The 23134-nt window shown below is 34.4% G+C and overlaps 2 protein-coding genes across 3 annotated transcripts in view; one reads left to right on the top strand and one right to left on the bottom strand.

Annotated features, from left to right (window-relative positions):
* Positions 1-2146: 2146 nt before the first annotated feature.
* LOC106465688 (chondroitin sulfate proteoglycan 4-like) lies at positions 2147-14375 on the top strand (the record flags this gene model as incomplete). The annotated part of the gene is made up of 4 exons (XM_013925924.1): positions 2147-2294; positions 3569-3732; positions 6597-11028; positions 11836-14375. Coding segments are annotated over 4 exons (7284 nt in total), but the record flags the coding sequence as incomplete, so codon positions are not given.
* A 5717-nt stretch (positions 14376-20092) lies between these two features.
* LOC111087332 overlaps positions 20093-23134 on the bottom strand; it is a 28233-nt gene continuing 25191 nt past the window's right edge. For both annotated transcript variants that reach the window (XM_022393614.1, XM_022393616.1), the window contains exon 3: positions 20093-23023. In XM_022393614.1, the coding sequence (XP_022249322.1) occupies positions 22904-23023 (120 nt within the window). In that variant the 3' untranslated portion in view covers positions 20093-22903. The remainder of the gene's footprint in view (positions 23024-23134) is intronic.

Below are 23134 nucleotides of genomic sequence, written 5' to 3' on the forward strand. Positions count from 1 at the left end.
GTTATATTTAAAGAAGTACTGTTATGATAAAGATACTAATTTGGCCGGAAATGTTTTGCTGGTCTCTGCTAGTAAATTATTACAAGATTATGACATTTAAGAACATTTCAGGGAGCATACAAATGCAAAATTACATACTTTGTTATTTAGAATTTTCGCTCACAGTTACATAAAGGGCTAGTTGCACATAGCTGTTGCTACTTTTGAACTGATAGACTAGAGAGAAAGTGATTAGTGAACAGCACCCACCGCCAACTCTTGGAATACTCTTGATTGATCAAATAATTGGATTTTACCGTCAATCATAGCGCACACATAGTCCTAAATTCCGAAATGTGTATTTTGCAACAACGGGACATGAACAGTGATTCTTTGAATTCTCAGTCTGTGCGCGTTAACTGCTAGGCCACGCCTGGTCCATTATTAACCAGGTTAACCAGTTTTGTATAAAAAAGGATTATAATTACTACTATGAATATGTGTTGAAACCCGTTTTGTTATGACACCAGCAAGAGAAGCCCCACCTATTCTACAACATTCCGTCAAGAAATGTAACTATGCCTCAAGACAGATTTAAATTTAGGATTGGAAAAAGATAACTAGCATATTTCTATGTGACCAACACTCTGAAACTGGTTTAATATGGAAGCATGCGACGTGTTTCCCATCCCCTTATTTATTTATTTTTTTTAATTTATGCACATACAAGTGTATGTATTTTTAATATAGAACGTTGGCCAAGGAAGTAGCTAAGTTCTTATTGTTCTGGGTCATTTACCTATCGTATCATGTGCGCTTTATAATTGAAAATATTTCTATAAAATCTAAAGTAGACAGAAGAAATCCTTTCTACTAGTAGGTCAAGTGATACCTTGGGGTTGCATCTTCCTTTATTTTATGATGGAAATGAAGAACAATGACGTGAGTAGTGCACACGCCCTGACAAGAACACCATTATTGTTTCGTGTATATAATGCTAGGTCTTTTCAGTTTGGAACAGATTTTTGATTCTTCACAAAGATATCTAGAAACACGAGAAAAGGCGCCATCCTTCCTTCACACTCGACATTTTGATTTCTTTGTGTCTTGAATAAAGATTGTTTTCACATCATTCTATTTCTTGTTCAAACTCTTTTTTTTTTTACAAATAAGCCAGAGTTAGAAAATACAGTTTAACTCTGCATAGTACTTTTTGATGAATTTTCTGTTATTCTAAAAATCCTACCCTATTACTCTAAAAGAAAATCAGTTTAACTGGGAATACAAAACTGGTAAAACATTCTAAAGTTAAAGGATTATCCAATAGATTTATTATATATTTGCAGAATAATAAACACTCCAATACAAATAAAATCAATAAAGGAAAAGGGAAAAAGTAATGCTAATTTTCAAATACTATTGCCTTACTTTTAAATGTTTGCAACGCCATTTCTTTGAAAGCAAAACATTTCTGATACCTATTAATACTTCAGACAGAGAAAAACAACACTATTATTGACGTTACTCGTTTTTGTGTATTATGGTTTCTTATGCTAAGAAAAAGATAATTAAATATGTTATTTTTAAATAAACATTAAGTGAAATTTAAAAATGTCAAGTCATAGAGCCTAATTCAGTACTTTTAAATCTAAATATCAGAAAAGAACTAAGGTATCATAAACTGTCCTGTGTACGTAAGAAATATTAATAACTTATTTTAATCCTAAAATAAGAAGATTTTACTATCCGTTAATATATTAACTTTATTCGGTTACATCATCTTCCTAGTTATAACATAAAAATAGAGTATGGTAGCCAAATTTATTAGATGTCAAAACATGTTCTCAGTTTTACTGAACATTCAATTGTAGTGTATAAAAGCTTACGTAGAGATAGATCGCTAAAACGTTAATATGTATAAATTAAATGTAGGTTGTAAAAATACAAAAGATGGCGTTAGTATGGTAAATATATTAACTCTAAGGCTCATTGATTGACACAACAGAAAGACGTAAAAATGTATGGGATAAACAACTGGCCAGTACTGGGAACAGGATTTCTCAATGGGTAGTGGTTTGGAACCATAATTGGTAGGGTGCAAATTCGAGGTTTCCTCGTAACATGTTGGTGTGTCTTTGAATAAGACACTTTATCCCAATTCTTTCAGTCTACTCAACTGTATAATGGGTACCAGCGGGTAGCTCAAGATGAACTGGAATTCCATCCAGGTAGAATGTGTCATCTACCTGTGGTATTGAAACTCGATTTCAACACCGGCGTTCGTGTGCTGTCTCGGGATGGGCTGAAGTTGACAGGTCAGTAATACGCCATTGTTGTTTTCCTGGATCAAGACTTGTGAAGCAAGTTCTCTACTTGTATAGTAATCCTGAATAAGAAGCGATGACAAAGTTTGAATGGATCATGGTCGCAGAGATTTTAGACAATTCCTTAATATGGCGACTAATCAACACTAATATATCTAGTAAAAATGTATAAGTTATCTAGACCATTATTCTAACATATTCTGGTAAAACCTAAATACGTCGAACATCATTTAGTAATACGTAGCGTAATGTGCTATACAGGAACGGACTTGCCATCTAGTGTCTATACAATACACCATAAAATTGCAAAAATTATAATATTTAGATGGCATTTTAACTTATTAGAAATAATAATTTATATTGACCACTGCTAAACCCTACTGAAAGTGAACTATTTAGTTCATTGACATTTAGTTAAGATGTCTTACATAATTTTAGTGAGCACATGTTGTTTTCAAATTTAATTCAATTATTCTCTTAACGTATATAACGCCTTTCCTGGAAGAGAATGGCACATATTACTACGAAGTCATTCATTTAAAATTTGTGATAAAAATCACGTTAAGTGTAGGTAACTTTTTATTATATCTTTTAATTTGGACGTTGCTGATTCAAAATGAGAGGCCCAAACGACGAGTACTTGTATTAAAGAAAATATCTTTTGGGCAGTGAGTGACTCGTGGGAGACAAAACATAGATCTGAAACACTATTTCTACAAGCCTTTGACCTTGAATCCACAATGGAAAAATTAAGAAGAATGTGGAAAACAGCAACAACACATTTTGGACCTACTGGCTTCTAATACTTCGCCAGCTTTCGGCGTTTAAATCGTAACTGTTTTTATCATTCGTGTTTTACAACATACTTGATAATACATGCGCAGAACAACAGCAGCGTTTCATTGGAAACACCAATTGTTGCAAGATGATTTTATATTCTAAAAATAAAAATTAACTGGACACTTCAGCCCACGTTTGCACAGGACTGGCGAAAAGCAAGTGAGTATAATAAAGCAACTATATGAGTTTCCCATCAACGACTTAGTTTCTTAGGCCAATAATCGCGTGTTACCACAGCCTTTTAAGCTAGTTCCCAATAATCGCATGTTATCACTATTTTGTGAAATAATATATTTTGTTCTATCTTCTTCTATTAACAAAACTTTAATTTTTTCCATTTATATTTTGGTTAATAAATATTTGCTCTTAAACATAGCAAGCAGTACCGCATTTTCCTAATTACTGTGTTTTTTTTCTTGAATTAGCCTCGTTTTTTGGAGACAGTTATGTTTCAGTACCATTTCAAGACGCTAGTAGTGTCACCAACGTCTCTTTTCGATTCAAAACCAGTCGTAGTGAAGGGTTACTATTTCTGGCGTTAGGCCCTCCAGACTACTGTCTAGTTATTCTTGAACATGGAGGAATAAAGGTAAACCAGTAATAATATTGAATTTAGTCTCTAATGAATATAAGTTACTCTTACGTATAATAAAAAAGTCTAGTTTCTCATTAGTCCAGTCGAACGTGATAAAAATGCTTTCTAAAGTGTCGTTTTTTGTCCAAAACATTTAACCTGTGTTGTCCCAGTAAGGTGATTCATTAATACCACAAAATTAAATCAGGTAAAATCTGATCGATAGCTGATGTTGGTTACAGACTAGTACATTGTTGTAACGTATTTTATCATTGGGCTGATTCTTTTGGATTACCTACTTACTAAAAATAATGCCAAGTTCAGTTCTCGTAACGATAACGAATTCATTTATTTCTTCTATTACGAATTGATTAACTTAGTAGACGCAATAACTATTACTAGAAACACTGAACTGAATCATTCATTAAATATTTCACTGAATTCTCACACAGATTATTCGTATTTATAATATACTCTGGTTTCTCCAAATTTCACGAAATTTCTAGATTGTTACATCATCATCATCATCCTTATAAGCTCCTCCAGTAATCACCTGAATTAAAACACTCGAAATGAATCAAGTTTATTTAAGAAATAGAAAGAAACTGTACTTACACCATACAATTGAATTTAAAATACACATATTTTATTTCTAATATATTAGCTAAACCTAAATCTAAACAAAAAATAAATTAAGCCGAAAATATTTTTCTTTACCCTCAATAAAGTAGAATTCTGTTTATTGATACTGTTTTGTATTTTAGAGTTTAACATTCATAAAAAACTACAATTTTTTGACAATTAGAACAAAATACCATCAACACCGAATTACTCGAATTAAGAACTAAGCAGAAGAAACAGAGAGCATTTGAACAAAATTTTCAACACTTCTGAATAGTTTCTGCTAATAATCACAAGTAAAACACTTTAGGCCCAACGTAATTACATCATTTAAAATATTTAAAAACGACATATAGGTCGGCAGTATAATCGCGAGATGAGCCTTATTGTAGTATAAGTGTTAACACAATAAATAAATAAAATAAATGGATAACAAAATCAATCTAAAATATTAAATTCCCGCGATATCTACTAAAGTAAATACTTTAAAGTTAGTTTATTTCTCGGTTAGTTTGGAATCCGTAAAATCTCTAAAAGATCTGCTACCACCATCTTGGTTGTTTGGGGTGTATATTTGAGAGCTAAAAAAAGAAGGTAAAAACATCGTCAGACTTGTAACTTTTTACTCAACAAAAATAACTTAATTGTTATATTTTTAATCTGTCAAATCAAATACCACATCACGTGGGCATTCTTCCCATCTGTTTACTTGACATTAATATATATTATATTTGAATGTAAAGCTAACTCATTTTTGATTATTTCAAATATAAATATGGTCCATCAGCAAAAGATAAATTTATAAAGCAAAGAGACTTTTTATCAAATTTTAATATGTATATTATTGCGTTGAGTCTGCACATAGATGGCGTTAGTGCTTTTCATAATTGTTAATGAAAATATTGGTCGAAATATCTATATGGTAAATACTTTTTTCCATAGATGGCAGTACAGGTAATTACTTAAAAGTATTTTATATAAATTATTTCAGAAAGTTACTATATTTTTAGGTTATTGATTCATGTAAAATAAGATTTTTTTAAGAATTAAAATTTGGTTTTGTTATAATGTCCACAGATAAGCTGAGTAATACTTAACAAGAACACAAAATACAAGATGAGTTGAAGTCTTGAATCCAGTGTGAATTAGTTACATTAAATGTTTTAAAGTCGTAAGAGCGTAAGGAAAAGATTAGTTATGAAAAATGATCCAGCGTTTTCTGGAGATTACCAGGAAAAATTAACCATAAAAGACGTACTTAGATGCATTGTATAAAACTTCTACAAGTTTATGGGCGCTAGTTGTCCGCAGTTGGGTAAATATATAACACGTTAAAAAATCTCAACATTTAACATTGTACTAGTATTATTTGTAATTGTAGTCAATTTTCTGAAAATCTGTAAGGAGTGTTGACTAAATGCTTTTTTGAATATGATTTAAAACTGTTACTTATATAGGTATGAATTTAGGGAAAGGTTCAACTGTTCAGATTTGGGTGGAAGATATTTTGAAAAGAATGTTACCAATTACTAAATGAAAATATTACGTAGGAATATTTTTTGTATGTTTAAAATATTTCAAATAAAATATGATGTATCATCATTGGGAGTTCTTATTCAAGTTAAATATATAAATTATTCTTAGTTATGAATGCTTTATTCATGAATTTTAGATTCGCGCAAAGCAACAAAACGAGTATCTATGCTAACCGTCCCTAATTGTGAAAAGATAGACTGAAGGGAAAACAGCTAGTCAACAGCACCCCCGCTAACTTATGGGCTACTCTAATTTGACCGTCACTCTCGTATTGCGCCCATAACACACAGTACGGATGCAATTTTTTTGCGCAACAGGACATGAGCCCTCAGTCTGATATGCTAACTTTAAGGTCTCTTTTTTTTATATAAAATAACTTATTATGTTGTTAAAGAATTTCCTCTAGACTTAATGGTGTCCTAATGGTCAGCGGTGTGTTTACAGACTTAAAACACTAAAATCTGGGGTGCTGTTTCCCGTGATGGACAGAACGCAGATAACTTATTGTATAGCTTTACGCTAAACACAAACAATCAGTCTTCTTAAGGAAAATTTATAATGTAGAATAATGTTTAGTTCACCATAAAGTTTTGAAATATATTATTCACATTATTTTCCCGTTAATATAAATAATGGTCGGATTAACTGAAACTCTAGTTATGATAAGTTTTCCGTGTGAAATGATTGATTATTTGATAATCCTTTTTTTTTTCTTTCTGAAGGTACGCATTAATCTTGGATCTGGAGAAGAAATGTTGACATCTCCACCAGGAATTCGATTTAACGACCTTTTGTGGCACGAAGCGAAAATCCATCGAGTCGATGGGGAAATAATCCTCGTAATAGACAGGATCTACGAAACATTCCTACATGTTTCTGGTCGTTTTTTCGAGTTAAATATCAAGTCTGGAATCTTTCTAGGGGAGTTAGGAAATAACAACGATGGTTTTTTTGAAAACATAGCGAGTTTCCGAGGGTGTTTAGAAGATGTAAAATTTAACGAATATGATATGTTACGTTTCGCAATGGATTCCTTAGAAAAACATGTCTTTGGAGTTACTTGGGACTGTAGAGAAGAATTTCAGTCACCATCACTTGAACCAATCAGTTTTGTTGAGCCCGGGGCATTTATAGCTTTACAAACTTTAAAGGCTAGAAACGGGGGCAATTTTACATTTGAAGTCAAAACCAATTCACAGTTGGCAGTCTTACTCTATAATACCGGAAATACTCCAGAAACAGATTTCATTGCCGTAGAAATTGTAGAGGGTCTTATAATTGTGTCTATTAACGAAGGTAATGGTGTAGTTGAAATTCAGTCGGATGTTGTGGTTAGTGATGGCGAATGGCACTATGTGGAGGTGGACTTCAGTCCTATGTTTTTGGAAGTTGAGGTCGATGGCAAACGTGAGTCCCTCCGACCAAGTGTAGGACAAAACCGCTTTTTTGACCTTGACGGTTTCTTGTATTTTGGTGGAATAGAGAAGAATAAACAGTCCAGGGCCTTGCAGCAGGGTATAAAATCTCTGGTTCTAGGAAGTACAGGTAGTTCTTTAGGTGGCTGTCTGCAAAATATTAGACTAAACGATCAACTTGTAGGCCTACAAGAAGTTCGAGTTAGCCGGGGCATTCAGCCAGGTTGTGTTTGGAAGTATCCATGCATCCATAGTCCATGCGTTCCTGAGGCTCACTGCTTGCAAGACGGTTTAGAAAATTTCCGCTGTGTTTGTGATAAGCCAATTTGTGTAAAGGAAAATTTCACTGCAGGATACAAATTGTTTGCCAAATCGTTGCCTATTGATGTTGAAATTTTGGCACTATATCCCTTAGAAATTGCAGAAGGTGGAAGTGATGTTATAACTTCTGAAAATATAAAAATGATAGTGGATTTTCACAAATACGGAATAACTGAATCAAGTGTTATTTTCCACATTATTGATCCACCTGAGCACGGATTTCTGGAAGTTGAAATCTGGAAGGGATTATCGGAAAACTTGTTTACGTTATCTAACTTGATCTCCGATAATGTTCGTTACACGCACGACGGGACTGAACATTACAATGACCAAATCGTTTTCGAATTGGAATTTAGAGCTCAAAACTATCGTTTACCCCCATTTCTAGAAAAACGGCGCCAATTTCTTTTCCACATAAAAATATCCCCTGTAAATGATCCCCCGAAATTGACGGTGTCCTCAGATCAAAAGTTCAGACTCCCAAAACACACAAAGAAAACAATAACTGCTAACATTCTTCAAGCTAGTGACCCAGATAATGAGGAGTCCGAGATAGTTTACACATTAGTGAACCTTGGCTCAAAAAACGAAGGTTTCTTTGAAAATGTTAACTTTCCCGGTAAAGACTTAAAATCATTCACCCAAGAACAAGTAAATAAGAAGCTTATTAACTATGTTCATCGTGGACCGGCAAGCTCGCGGATTGCTTTCCATATTTCTGATGGAATAGAAGATGGACAAACTATGGTTTTACACATCGAAGCATTTGACTTAATACTTTCTCTAGTTAGGAGTACTGGTGTGAAGTTACCTTACAAAGGTCACGTCCCTATAACAACTGATAATCTTACCTTTACGACTAATTCACCTGATCAGGATCTAACCATTCACTATAATATTACTAGTTTACCTCGATTTGGCAGTATCCAAAAACGACGACATGATGGTCGTTGGCGAACTGTTAGTCACTTCACTCAACGGCAGATTAATAAGGGTAAAATCAGATATCTCCATACATCCGCGAAACCTTCTCACGACGAATTTAGTTATATTGTAGTTTGCGCGAAAGTTAAGCTCCAAGAAGCTTACAGTTTTAATATTAGTTTCATTAATTTGATTTTGATGGAAGTAAAACGTGACACGCTGTTGTTGGATAGCGTATTAGAAACGCCACTGACTTTGAAACATTTGAAATACAAAACAATGCCTTTTGTCGTCGAGTTCCAAAATATTATTTACATTATAAAGTCGATTCCAAAATATGGACTTTTGTACCTTGCTTCTAGCAGAAGACCTAAATTACGACACCATAAAAAACTACACGAAGGGTCTGTTTTTACTCAGGCAGATATAGAAAATAAACGTGTTTTTTACAGGCTAACTCGCCAGTCTTATTCATCTTTAAACGACAGTATTACGTTTGAAGTGAGCTGTTTTGGTACGACCACAGAGCCTGAAGAGTTTTCTATTCACTATCGTCCACTGGAAACGAGTATTACTGTTGAAATAGAGAGATTGACTGTTGTTGAAGGAGGACAAGCAGAAATCGGGAAAAGTAATATACGTATAGATAGTCCACATTCACCTAACATGATATATAATATAACGACAGAACCCCAACATGGTAAGCTTATGTTAATAAATGCAGGCGAAACAACAGATTCACCGACTTCATTTACTAATGTAGATATACAAGAAGAAAGACTTGTGTATGTTCATGATGATTCGGAACACGATGAAGATAGTTTCCAATTTATCGCTTATCCACAGAATTCCAAAAATGATGCTGTGTTCTATGGAACTTTGCACATTGAGGTGATCATGAAAAACGACAACCCTCCAGTCCGAACCGTTGAGAGGATCTTTTGGGTCCAAACAAACGGAGAAAAGAAACTAACAAAGAAAGATCTTCGATACGAAGACAAGGATATCAACTGCTCTCCTGCACAGATTCAGTATACACGACGAACTATACCAAACGGTGCGCTTTACCACACCAAAGATTCCAGTGTCCCAGTGTTTCAGTTCACACAGGAAGATCTCAATGAAGGGAAGATTATTTTCCGGCATAATGGTCAACTTTATGGGAAGACTGTCCTTTGGATTACGGATGGACAGTTCTTTGTAACTGGAATATTAGAAATAAAAGCTTCGGAACCTTTTATCAATCTTACTAGAAACACGGGGTTGGTAGTGAGAAGAGGTGAAAGTGAAGTGATAACTCCTCATAACCTGAGCGTGGAGACTAATGGAGACTCTAGTAAGAGTGAAGTAACGTTCAAGATTGTGACTATACCTCAACACGGTAACATTTTAGTCAGTGGGAAAAAAGAAAACCAGTTCACAAGTACAGATATAGAAAATAGTAACGTTGAATATGAGCACGACAACGGATTTGCTTTCTTGGACGTTTTTGGATTCGTAGTTTTTTTGGATAAGTTGCACATCGAAGGTGTATTTTCCATAAGAATATTTCCAGTTAGTTATTGGGAGCCTTTACAAGTTTTGAGCAACAAAACTTTACATGTTAACGAGGGCAGAGAAAGAAAAATTGAACCCACGCTCTTAAATGTTGCTCATAACAATGTAAATCCAATTAACATTGAGTACACCATTACTTCGGGCCCTTTCCATGGTCAGCTAAGACTAAATAATTCAGAAAAATTGTTTAACGAGGAAAACCACGTCTCTAATCTTAGATTTACCCAAGCAGACATTAATGAAGGTGCGTTAATATACAAGCAAACAAAGAGTCGTGTTACAAATGACAGTTTTGTTTTCGATGTTACGAATGGAGTTACATCGTTACAGAACCAAATGTTTTTCATTGACATAATTTCAAAAATTATTTTGTTGAAAACGGGAAATATTACTTTACAAGAGGGTAAATTTGTGGCTCTGAACGAATTCGTGTTAGATGTGGCCAATCCTTATTTCAACCAGTGGATCTCGAATTATTTAATCATAGAACCTCCAAGAAATGGACAAATAGTGAACGTTAAAGCTCCTGATAGTACAATCAGGGTGTTCTCTCCTTTACAGTTGAAGAATGGCCTCATTTACTACAAACATGATGATTCGGAGACAACGCGGGATTGGTTCACTATAGTGGGAAGAGCTGCAGACTTAAGCAAGGAGAGTGCACCCAGTACTATTCACGCCCGTGTTACTCCTCTTAATGATGAAGTCCCTTACCTAGTTAACAACACCGGATTAGAGGTATGGGAAGGATCTTCAGCCCCTATAACTAGTCGCCATCTAGCGACAGCTGACGATGACTCTGATCCGAATGTCTTAACTTATGAGATCTCTATACCAAGAAACGGATACGTTTCGTTGAAGACGGACAACAAAACTCCCGTTCTTAAGTTTACACAGGACCAAATAAACAGGGGAATGGTAATTTTTATTCATACAGGTAAGTCTGGTAAATAATATTGTAAAAACTACAACTCTTACAAACACCCGGCGTTACCAATTCTAACTAAATCTGATCCTAAAACTACTCAATATCTAGGTCATTTAAGAAGAAATATATGTAAGTCTTAATAGTTTTTATTGCTGAAATAATAATTACATTTATAAAGTTGTTAACGTTTGACATTGTTGTTCAAGTTTGGTGTAAAAGTTAATTTTTGTGAAGTTTGCAATTCTTAACTGCCTTCTATACCAGGGATTTCCAAACTATCCCAATTAATGTCCGACCTAAGTAGCCAGATAATTTTCTAGGTACCATGCTTAATTGGGGGAGGAAAGGGTGTTACTATTTAACTATATTTCAGTGTAGTCTATTAGTGTACATATATTTTGTTTCAGTTTTGGTTGTTCAAAACATCTTAGGATTATTATTTGATAAATAATTATAAAACAAAAATATATTTGTTTTATTGTGTCTTGTTATACGAACCACAGTTTAGAACAGGGGTTCCCAACTAGAAGTGAGAAATGCGGGTCAGGAGGTGCGCGGAAGAGGCCTATACAAGTTCCGTTTTCCCCCAAATGTCGCCCAGAGGAAATGTCTAATGCACACTTTTTAGGGGAGGGGTGCGAGGGCCACAAAAGTTTGGGAACCACTGGTTTAGAATATGCTTTTCTATACAATTTTTAAATGTCTGTTTCAGCACTTTGAGTTTATAAACCTAAACACCTGACTTTGTGCTTTCTTCAATCGCTTAGTTTCAATATACGTTATACTAATATCGTATATCTATCTATAAACTTATAGGAGAAAGAGCCGGAGGATTTCGATTCCAAGTTAATGATGGTCTCAACAAAGACTCCCCCCACGTGTTTACCATCACAGCAAGAGAGTTGAAGCTAGAAGTTAAGGCCAATGTTCTTCTAAGAGTATTGCCTCGAATACAACAGTCAATAACACAAAGTCACCTTTTAGTTGAAACAAATAATAAAAATTCCTCTCGACAGATTATTTACTATGTCCGTCGTTCCCCTCAACATGGAAGAATTCTTCTAGAAGATCATGATGGTTCAGTTTCTGAAGTTTTTCAATTTACTCAGAATCACGTGGATAATAATATGGTATTATATGAACACACCAAGCCTATGACTGACTTGAACGTTAATGACACAATTATCTTTGATATCCAAACTGAGCATGCGTCTCCCTTGAGAGGCGTTGAATTTAACATAGAGATATCTGTAGGGACATTTACTGCCAGCGATCTGCAAAAATTAGTTCAAGTAAACCCATTAAAAGTTGAAGAAGGAGGTAATATTTACATTGGAAAGGAACACATTGACCTTCATTCTTTACTGACGCTGTGGGAAGAAAAGGGGAAAAGAGAGTTTATCAACAAACTGAAGCTAAGAATAGAAGAATTACCAAAAAATGGTTGGCTAGATTTCCGTGATAAAAACGAAACGTTGCAAAATTGGGTTTGGCTTAATCGCGAAACAATTGACAAACGATTGTTATCTTACAACCATGATGACTCGGAATCTTTTACAGATAATTTTACTTTAGGATTTTTCATTTTAGAGGAAGGCAAATTCACGGGTATACCACCTTTTAATAAAACTTTATTTGTAGAGGTTTCGCCTGTAAACGATCACCCTTTTCAACTCCTAACGAAATCACCCACTTGCGACGTTGTTCAGGGACAACGATCTCTCATTTCTTCTCGGGAATTATATACCAAAGATGAAGATGGACTTCCTAACAACATTACATATGAAATAATAAGTAACGCTAGCAATGGCTTCGTTGTTCTGGGACAGAACAGTTTATCAGCTGTCCAGAAATTTACTCAATCGGATATAAATAAAAATTTAACCTACTTTTATCACGATGGAAGCAATCAGTCTGGTTCGTTTCACTTCAAAGTTTTTGATGGGAAATATGAACCAGTTTACGAAACTTTTCACATCAGGCCGATTCCTCTAACTTTAGAGCTATTGAATATCTCTCGAGTGGAAATCGTGCAAGGTTCATCTGTAGTGTTCTTTCAACCTAACAATCTGAATGCTGTTACAAACGGAGATAGACAAAATATTTGGTATAACGTTACCTCTCCACCAATGTTTGGACATATATTTCTTGGAGACACTTTGGCAAGTAACTTCACCCAACACGATATTGATATGAAATCTGTGTTTTACACACAGGTGGACATGTCTGTTTCAGAGGATTATTTTACTGTGTCATTATTTTGTTTAGATGTTGAGGTCCCAGACAGAGTGGTCAACATTACCGTTATCCCCCTCGTGTCTCAGAATGACTTACAAATATCCACTGATAGCCAAGCGGTTTTAACTCTAGAACAATTGGATGCATCCAGATTAGCTGAGAAGACGGGAAGCAATCCAACCTACTCAGTCGACGCCAAACCTAGGTTTGGTGTTCTCCAATTTAATAACTCATTTCGAAAAAAACGAGATGCGGAGATAAATCTGTTCACCCATGAGGATATTGTCAGAGAACGAGTCGTATACAGAATCACAAATAGGGATTTTGAAGACTCGACTACTGATAGCTTTAATTATATTCTAGACGCTCCTGGTGTCCAGCCCGCTCGTGGAAAGTTTGTTTTTATTATTCACTCACAAAAAAACAAAACCGTTTCAAATGACACTGAAATTCCCCTTTCTCAAGATACGAAGTTCATTGAAATCAATAGAAGAAATGTGACAGTTCTGAAAGAAGATGATGTTGGAATGAGTATACTTCTGTTCACTGATGAATACATCATAATGATAGGAGTTATTGTGAGCATTGTTGTTGTAGCTTTAATAGTATTATTTATTGTTAAGTGTCGCCAAATTCAGATGAAAAAACGAATGGTATGTAACAACAATCAAGATAGTAAACCGCCTGGAGCTCGCACTATACAGGCGGAACTAAACACTGAATGTTTACCTTCAGATAGTAGTGTATCTTTGTCTGATGACCTACCCCCTCCAGTTCCTCCTACGTCACCGTCAAGCTTTGGAAGCCATAGTGGCAGTCAATCCCCCAAATACAAAAACTATCTTAAACAAGAACAGGATAACAATATATTAACACCAACACCACCTCCACGATCTCCTGAAGACACTGAATGGACAAGAGTCACATCAAAGGTTCCAATGTGTAAGGTGACTCCTCTCAATCATCAAAATTGTCCTCAAATTGATGAACCGTTAGCAAAGGAAGTGCCCTCGGACATCATTGATAATGAAGAATTGGACAGGTATAGTAGCAAAAATGATTTGCAGTACGGACCTATTTGTAATCCTTTACTAGGAAAAACACAATATTGGGTATAATGTACGGGTGTATTGTGCAAATGACCTCATTGTAGACTTGAAAGTGTTATCAGGTCTCTTATACATGACCTAAAATTCATTTGAAAATGATTTATTGAACTGTATTTTATTCTGATTGCTTTCAGTAACCCCTTTGGTATTATGAAATGACTCAAACGATATAATTTTTATAAATATCGCCGTATTCGATGTAATACGTTTTTTGTGTGTTCTGTGTTGAAAAGTAAATTCCCACAAACCAAAACGAGGACGTTTCGTAAAGAGTAAATCTCTTCTACACGTACAACCTAAATCTTGACAGGATATAAACAGAAGCTACCTTGTTTTCTGCATACCCCCAGTCCCGTTTGGATATCATTATATACCTTGTTTTCTGCATACCTCCAGTCCCGTTTGGATATCATTATATACCTTGTTTTCTGCATACCTCCAGTCCCGTTTGGATATCATTATATACCTTGTTTTCTTCGTTAGTATGCGAGTGGTTTTGTTCTAACTTTTAATTTTGAACCTTCGTCACCAATTCGTGATTACTCAGTATTCTGATTTATTTGTTCTTCTCACTTTGGTCTGTTTTATTCAGAAAGTTTGATCTGGATTTTTTTTAACACGTGGAGATAAAACATGTCTATAACGTTGCAGATTATAAAATGAATAAAGAACTAACTGTGTGATGCACATACGTATTTTATCACCAGGACCTACTTTATTTTAAAAGCCAACAATGAAAATAATCAACAATAAATTGATATTTATCTGTCAGTATTATAAGAATTTAACATGTGGTAATATTTACTGATAGGCACTGTTAAAAAAATGCAAAATATTGTCAAAACCGAAACGTATTTAAACTGAGGAAACATCTTAACCATTGACAGAGATTCGCTCTATTGTGTATATATATATCTATATGTTTACCTGTAAGTAAACCAACAATATTCAGAATAACATTCTTCCTTGAGACACCAATAATATAATATACGGGAGTTCCGTAATTTTATAATAATGTTACTTACTCGGTTTATCCTGGTAATTCAATGTGAATGATATCGTAACATATCAATTGTGGCATATCATAGTCTTTAGTTTTCAAAAACTGGAGCAAGACTCAATATTTCCAAGAAAGGTTAAGCACGTTCTTCAGGTAAGACTCAAAACGTTGTATATATATATATATATATATATGTATGAATTTAAGTTCTGTATTTGATTTGTTTGTTTTTAAATATTTTGTTTGATGGTAAATACAAGAGTAGTGTTTATTTATTGTAATGTTTTATATTAGAATATAAACGAACGATTAAATAACTGGTTAACAGGAACTCAGTACTCAAGATTCAATGATAATCTATATTTTTACTTATTCCATTTTTTTATTACTGAACTGAACTCCCTGGTGTACATTTAATTAACTATTTCCATAAAAGGTGTAGGGTATGTTCTTTTTTTTTAAATCTCGTTTTTAGCTGTTTGTACTTTTATAATTTAATATTCGGTATACCTCTTTCTACATATACAACTTTGAATAGTTATCAGTCTTACTCCATGTTAATATTGTTAATGTGTGATATAAATATGTGCTGTTCTTCTCATCAACGTATTTTATGTTTTTTTCAGTCTAATTATTTTTATTAATTAGATTAGCGTGGTTTTAAACTTTTGTAATTAATTTTTTTTTGCAAAAGTAGCCTTTCATAACGTGACATACAAAAGCTTAGTTTTGTTACTTTGGGGAAAAAACAAATTTATTTTTGACTAAACGGTAGTTTGCGGGCTTATAATGCTAAAACCTTGGGTTATATCCCCGTGGAGAACAGAGCTCTAAAACAGTATTAGCAAACAATAAAATATGTAAACTTTTTCGATTCACCTTTCCTACGTTTTCAAGTTCTAAAAAGACTTCAAACACCTAAGTAATAATCTAAACTGGCCTTAAATACTGAGAGAAATAATTAATTATATTTTTAATGTATCATATTAATTCAAGTTGAATAGATGTGACCTATTGTTCGAATAAGGACTCCTAATTGAAAATTTCCTTGTAGCATCGTATTAATCTATTCGTTAATTTCTTGAAACAAGCTTATAATTCAAGATATAAATATTTCTCATCACAGACATTATTGTATGTTTTTTACGTCTAGTTAGCACCCACGGTAAAAAGAAAGTCTCACATGTTAATAAAATTTCAGTGTGTATGTGTGTGAAATCATTATTATCAAGAGAAGAATTAAGAAGTAAAGTCATTGTTGTTGTTGCAAAATCTGTGAGATTAACTCTGTTGGGACTATTAATAAAGTATTGTTTTATTACTACTATTATTATCAATATTTACTCTATATGTACGTCAGGTCTCCCGGTATTGTTTTATTACTACTGTTATTATCAATATCTACTCTATGTGTACGTCAGGTCTCCCAGTGAACCAGCGGTAAGTCTACGGATTTACAACTATAATAAGGGGTTCAATTCCCCTCAGTGGACACAGCAGATAGTCCGATGTGACTTTGTTATAAAATACACACACTCACTGTAGGTCAGTCATGAGAAAATTAATAACGATACAAAGCAACTATCTACGGTTCGAAAACAACAGTTACTATAAAAATACTTCGGATTCCATTGAAATGACTTAATAATTTGGAACATAGTGTTTAATTTCTGTAGTGCATGTTGGTGTACAGAATACATTTGAATACTAGAAATAAACGACCTTATAACACTAAATTGTTGTTTTTATTTAATTGGACACACAACGTTTCCCTTTACAGCTTCTTCAGGAGCGTTCCACTAAAACACAAACCGTAGCTTCGTACTGTCAGTGAAACGTTGTGTCTAATTCAATAAAAACAATTTGGTGTTATAAAGTCGTTTATTTATGGTATCAATACATATTATGTACCTGACTAACGGAACAAATATATATGCGAATGCATAATATCAGTGTGTGTGTGTGCCTGTGTTTTTAAGACCTTGAACAAAATATTAAAAGCACCTTTAGTAAACATTTATATTAACACCCTTGCGTACTTGATAGGCCCGATATTTCTATTCACGTGGCCCATATGAGCATACTTTGGTAAATCTTCCACGCTGAATCCAAACGTGAACAGAAATACAAACCATACAACTGGATTCAGTGTGAAAGATTTACTACCAAAGTATGCTCATATGGGCCACGTGAACAGAAATACAAACCATACAACTGGATTCAGTGTGAAAGATTTACTACCAAAGTATGCTCATATGGGCCACGTGAACAGAAATACAAACCATACAACTGAATTGAGCGTGAAAGACTTACCAAGGTATGCTCATATGGGCCACGTGAACAGAAATATAAGCCATACAAAGCCCATATGAGCATACTTTGGTAGTAAATCTTTCACACTGAATTCAGTTGTATGGTTTGTATTTCTGTTCACGTAGCCCATATGAGCATACTTTGGTAGTAAATCTTTCACACTGAATTCAGTTGTATGGTTTGTATTTCTGTTCACGTAGCCCATATGAGCATACTTTGGTAAGTTTTTCACACTGAATCCAATTATATGGTTTGTAGAGACTTTCTTCAGTAAATCAAATAAATTTAAATGTTTGATATTTCACCAAATTTCCCAAATTTTCTTGGTTCTTAGGAACAAAAAATGTCTGGTCGCGAACAGGTTAAAATCAACATTAATTTACCACAAAAGAAGAACATACGTAGAAGAATGTTGCGACGTAGTGTTTCTGACATTATAAAAGAGACTTATCACAGCACTGTGGGTGTCTAATGAGTTAATTACCTTTGTACGGTTGGCTTGAGTAGTTGCAAAACAGGTTTTAACCATTATCGTGATTGCAAAAGCGCGTGTCACGTGCGTACGACAACAAAGTCCATTTTTTGAAAACACACACACACACACACATATATATATATATATATATATATATACTCATGCTGATATCTTCACGGCGTCAAGATATAACAGCTACTGTTGTTAACTACGCTTAAACTCGTATAATTCTGTTCAATGACAGAGGTAACTCGCGATTCTTGAAAAATAAAAAAATATTTTAACTGCAAAATAGACAATGGACACTGCTATTCGCCCTTTAATCGCTAAGTGTACGTTTATTATTATTGAAAATAAAATAACTGGCTTTCCGCGAAAACAGAACGTGGATTACGTCATCCTCAAAACAGAACTAAATATGCCTTCATTGTGTGTTTTTCGACCACTTGGCCGCGCCCCAGAACCGAGCCTTGTTTCCACTCTGGGCTGCGTGGAATTTTGAAATTGGCATCACCATAAATATATATACGAAACGTACGGTATTTCAGTAAAATAAACAAACGTCATACAGTTGAAAATTATACATATAAATACACACATATACGTATATATATACACACACACACGCATTGTAACGATGTTACACGATGTAAGACGATGTGGAAATACAATAACACTCACCAGTAAAAGTGGTTTGTGGCAATTCCTTGTTGGAATAAAGTGGTTTGTGGCCATTTCTTGTTGAGATAAAGTGGTTTGTGGCAATTCCTTGTTGGAATAATATGGTTTGTGGCAATTCCTTGTTGGAATAAAGTGGTTTGTGGCCATTTCTTGTTGAGATAAAGTGGTTTGTGGCCATTTCTTGTTGAGATAAAGTGGTTTGTGGCCATTTCTTGTTGAGATAAAGTGGTTTGTGGCCATTCCTTGTTGAGATAAAGTGGTTTGTGGCCATTCCTTGTTGGGATGAAGTGGTTTGTGGCCATTCCTTGTTGGGATGAAGTGGTTTGTGGCCATTTCTTGTTGGGATAAAGTGGTTTGTGGCCATTCCTTGTTGGGATAAAAGTGGTTTGTGGCCATTCCTTGTTGGGATAAGTTATGGAACGTTAAGCAAGTGCAAGTTTCTGACTAACTGTTAAATGGTCTGATTTTAGGGTCATGGTAGTTAGAGAAATAGACTCGCAACCTGCGGGTTACAGAGTCGAACCCTGTCACCAAATATACTCGCCCTTTCAGCCGTGGCGACGCTGCAACGTGACGTTCGTAAAAATATATTGCAGATACTAGATTTATCATACCAGAGGCACTTCCATTCTTTTTAACACTCATAAGCTTTAGTTGGGTTTATGATGTATGCTTCGGGCAAGCAATTTAACTCCCAATGAAAGTCTCTGCTATAAATAAGGAAGCGAACCCATTTTTGTCTCTGCATATATATTTTTATTTATTTTCATTACTTTCCTGCATAAAAAAAAAACACTAAAAGAAAATCTTAACATGTTTTTGTAAGTTACGTTTAAAAAAATTACTAAGAAACAATCCTAGATAATATAAGCACAAAATGACAATAATTATGTTGACATTTCAACAATACAAATAGAAGACAAGAAAGGAAGTATTTATTTAATTTTTTTTTCTGACAGTAGAAAAAACAACAGTACAAGTACTTCCAATTGTAACACGGTCTTTACTGCCTGGTGAAAGGACTCTGCTAGAAACTTCGTACAAAATATACAAAGTTTTCATTTAGACGTTTCAATTTATTCTTTATTATCTTTTATAAAACTTCCAAAAAAAGACTATTTCAAAACTGTTGACAGTAAATGAAATAGTTCTCAATAATTGTATGGAGTTCCCCCAGTTTCAGTATAAGTTTTCTAACTCTTAATTATATTATTCAGGACTGTCTTTGTTTGTTTTTATCATTTTTCGCAGCAGGAAAGTAAAACTTCAGAGAGTCATCAGAGCTGAGAAATTAAGAGATCACGCACTGTTCTAGGAAATTTTTCCAATCATACATGACAACCAGCTAAATCTTCGTTAGTACAGCAATAAAATACCAGTTTCACTATACATATATAATGTATACAATACGTATCACAACCATGAATGCTGCAAATCGATATGCATGTTTATGACGGTAATGGAAGTTTAATCCACGTTTACTGGAAATACTGATATAGCAGAAATCCTTAACTTTTCAATCTCACGGACATGGATTATCCTACTGTTAAAAGTCAGTATGATTCCTTTTGTTGAGTGTACTAGTTTATAATAAATATTCCGCCAGGTGGTGAAAGCTATTATAGATCATTATTTATTAAGCACAAAGTTACACAATGGGCTATCCGTGCTCTGCCTACCGCGGTTATCGATACCCTAATTTTTGCGTTATAAGCCTTCAGACTTACCGCTGAACCACTAGGGTGAGGGGGGGGGGGAAGAGTTAAAACAGTTTATCCACTGAAATTAATAACTATAAACATTCGTGTTGAAGCGTAGCAAATGGACAAAGATGACTGCTTCTGTGCTGTATCACTTTGTTATCAGGACTTATGAAATATTTGAGTAATAATTTTAGATTTATAGATTGTAGAGTCTCTTCCAGATTTGTGTATTAATAGTGGGTTGATGAAGATATATTAAAATGGTTCAGAACACCATTTAACTATACCAGCAGGCCTGCTGTTTGACAACAACCCTCATGCCTTACACAGTAAGTACACAGTTTGTTAACCACAAAGATACAAAATGGGCTATCTGTGCTGTGCACACCATGGGCATCGAAACCCGTTTTTTTTTGTGTTTTTTTTTTTGCGTTATAAGCCGGGGGGTGGGGGTAAGACAGTTTATCCACTGAAATTAATAATTATACACATTCATGTTGAAGCAAATGGACAAATATGAGTAAAGCTAGAAGATGTGATGCACTTAATTAAAACAAGGAAATATAAACTAATGATATTAATCTCAATCGGCCATATTGTCTCATCTGGCAACGAGAACATTAACGTTTCAATGTTAAACTTAAATATTATGAAGAGCTCGAGGTACCTACAGTACCGCTAAGCCACCAGGGGGATTATTATATATGAAATATATATTTATTCAAATTACCCTATGATGTTTAAAAATTTAAAAAAAAATGGTACGGTCAATTTCCTTTTCGCTTTCAATGCATCGTTTCGTATAAACATAGTTGTCAAGCGAATAAGTACCTGAAATTAAAAGTGCCAAGCGAAATTTTTTTTAAATCTTACAACCATGGTTCCGGAGTATAATTTTCAGAGGCAGCTAAAACACGATTATACATTTCTCCGCTAAGCTTTCAATTTATAAACGCTGCCAAATTAAATAAGATTACATATCCCTTATCAAATTAATCGTCGAATTATGGCGGGCTCAACTATCGTTACTTCTTTCTGAAACTATCAAAATGGGGATTTAATTTATTAATTTTAAGGTTCCCAGTGAGTCAGTGGTAAGTTTACAGGCTTACAACGCTGAAATTCGGGGGTTGATTCCACGCAGTGGACAGGTCGCAGAAAGCCCATTGTGTAGTTTTGCGCTATAAAACAAAAACAGCCTTTGAAAACTGGATTTTTTTTAGTAGTCATTAAAAGATTATTGATGGCAATATATAGCACTTTAAAATACGAGATTTTTATCGCGAAATACAATATAAAATGACATGGCACGACATGAGTACTTTTCTCTTTCATCAATATAATTTGTAAAACAAAAAAAAACGTACCCTTGACGTCACGAAAAGCATGGATTTCGCTTGATCTTGGAAAGAGCAACTTTTACTGGTTTATGTGAAGTAGAATGTTACATTCAAAAAAGATTTCACTGCCAAATAAACAGTATCTTCCTTTGCATAGCTCGAATTTAGAGAGTTAAATAAATATACTAAAATTTCAGTCATATCACCTAATCATACGCACTGATCTTTAAAGACTGGTTATATAACAACATATCTGAAAACTACTCACTTAAAATAATATCCATAATGTTTCTTAAATCAAAAAGATGCGAAATATTTCATAAACCACTTTTGATGACAACTTAAATAGCGCTTGTGACAAGACCCAAACAGCGTTGTCAGGTTTCGCGAGAGAAAAAAAAAGGGGGGGGGGGCACTGCCGTTTAAAACAAACACAAACCAAATAATACTGACTTTCAAAACTACTCTTTTATGGCTCACCCTCAAAATGGCGATTTCCGCGGCTTAATTGGAATATAGAACGTGTCAAGTGGGCGGGCCAGAAAGTTCACGGTTGTGGGTGTGTTTCTTAATTGAACAGGAGTGGGGATAGGATGATTCTAAAATTGTAGGCTATTCATTAACCCAGTCAATTGCCGAAACCACTCCTACAAACATTTTTCTGTGTGTTGGAATCAGCTATTGTAAAATAGGCCAAAATAAGCGACAACGAATAAAAGAACCCCAACCTACCACTCTCAAAAAATTAAAGCGAAGGCGACTTTAAAAACAAAACAACAACAAAAAAAGCCCAATTCCGCTCATTATAAGCTTATAAGCGAGCTTAGCAACATTGGACCCAGAGTATTTCGCTTTTACAAATAACCTTTTATGACAAAAAAATGAATAATATTATTATTATATTATTTCGATGTGTTTTTTTGTTGTTGTTGTTTTTCTTAATGAATAAAAGCCTGTATTCAACACTAAAGCTAAATGACAAACTTTAATGTCTTTAGATATAACACCCGGTGTTATAATCGATGTCAGCGAAAGGCATACAATGTAGCTGCGGCTGTGGCCAGAATCCCAACTGTTGTGGTCAAAGCTTTGCTAACAATCTGATCCACGTGATTTTCCGGGGGAAAACTCTGGTAAAGACTTCGCTGTAACGAGAGAAAACAGTTGTCAAAGGCAGAACGTTTAATTTCTTATTTAAAACTACAGCTACGTAATCCTTTTGGCTGGAATTGTTCAGTCGATAATACATAAAACGA

Source organism: Limulus polyphemus, unplaced genomic scaffold (genome assembly GCF_000517525.1).
Source record: "Limulus polyphemus unplaced genomic scaffold, Limulus_polyphemus-2.1.2 Scaffold2020, whole genome shotgun sequence".
In the NCBI taxonomy this organism is placed as follows: Eukaryota; Metazoa; Arthropoda; class Merostomata; order Xiphosura; family Limulidae; genus Limulus; species Limulus polyphemus.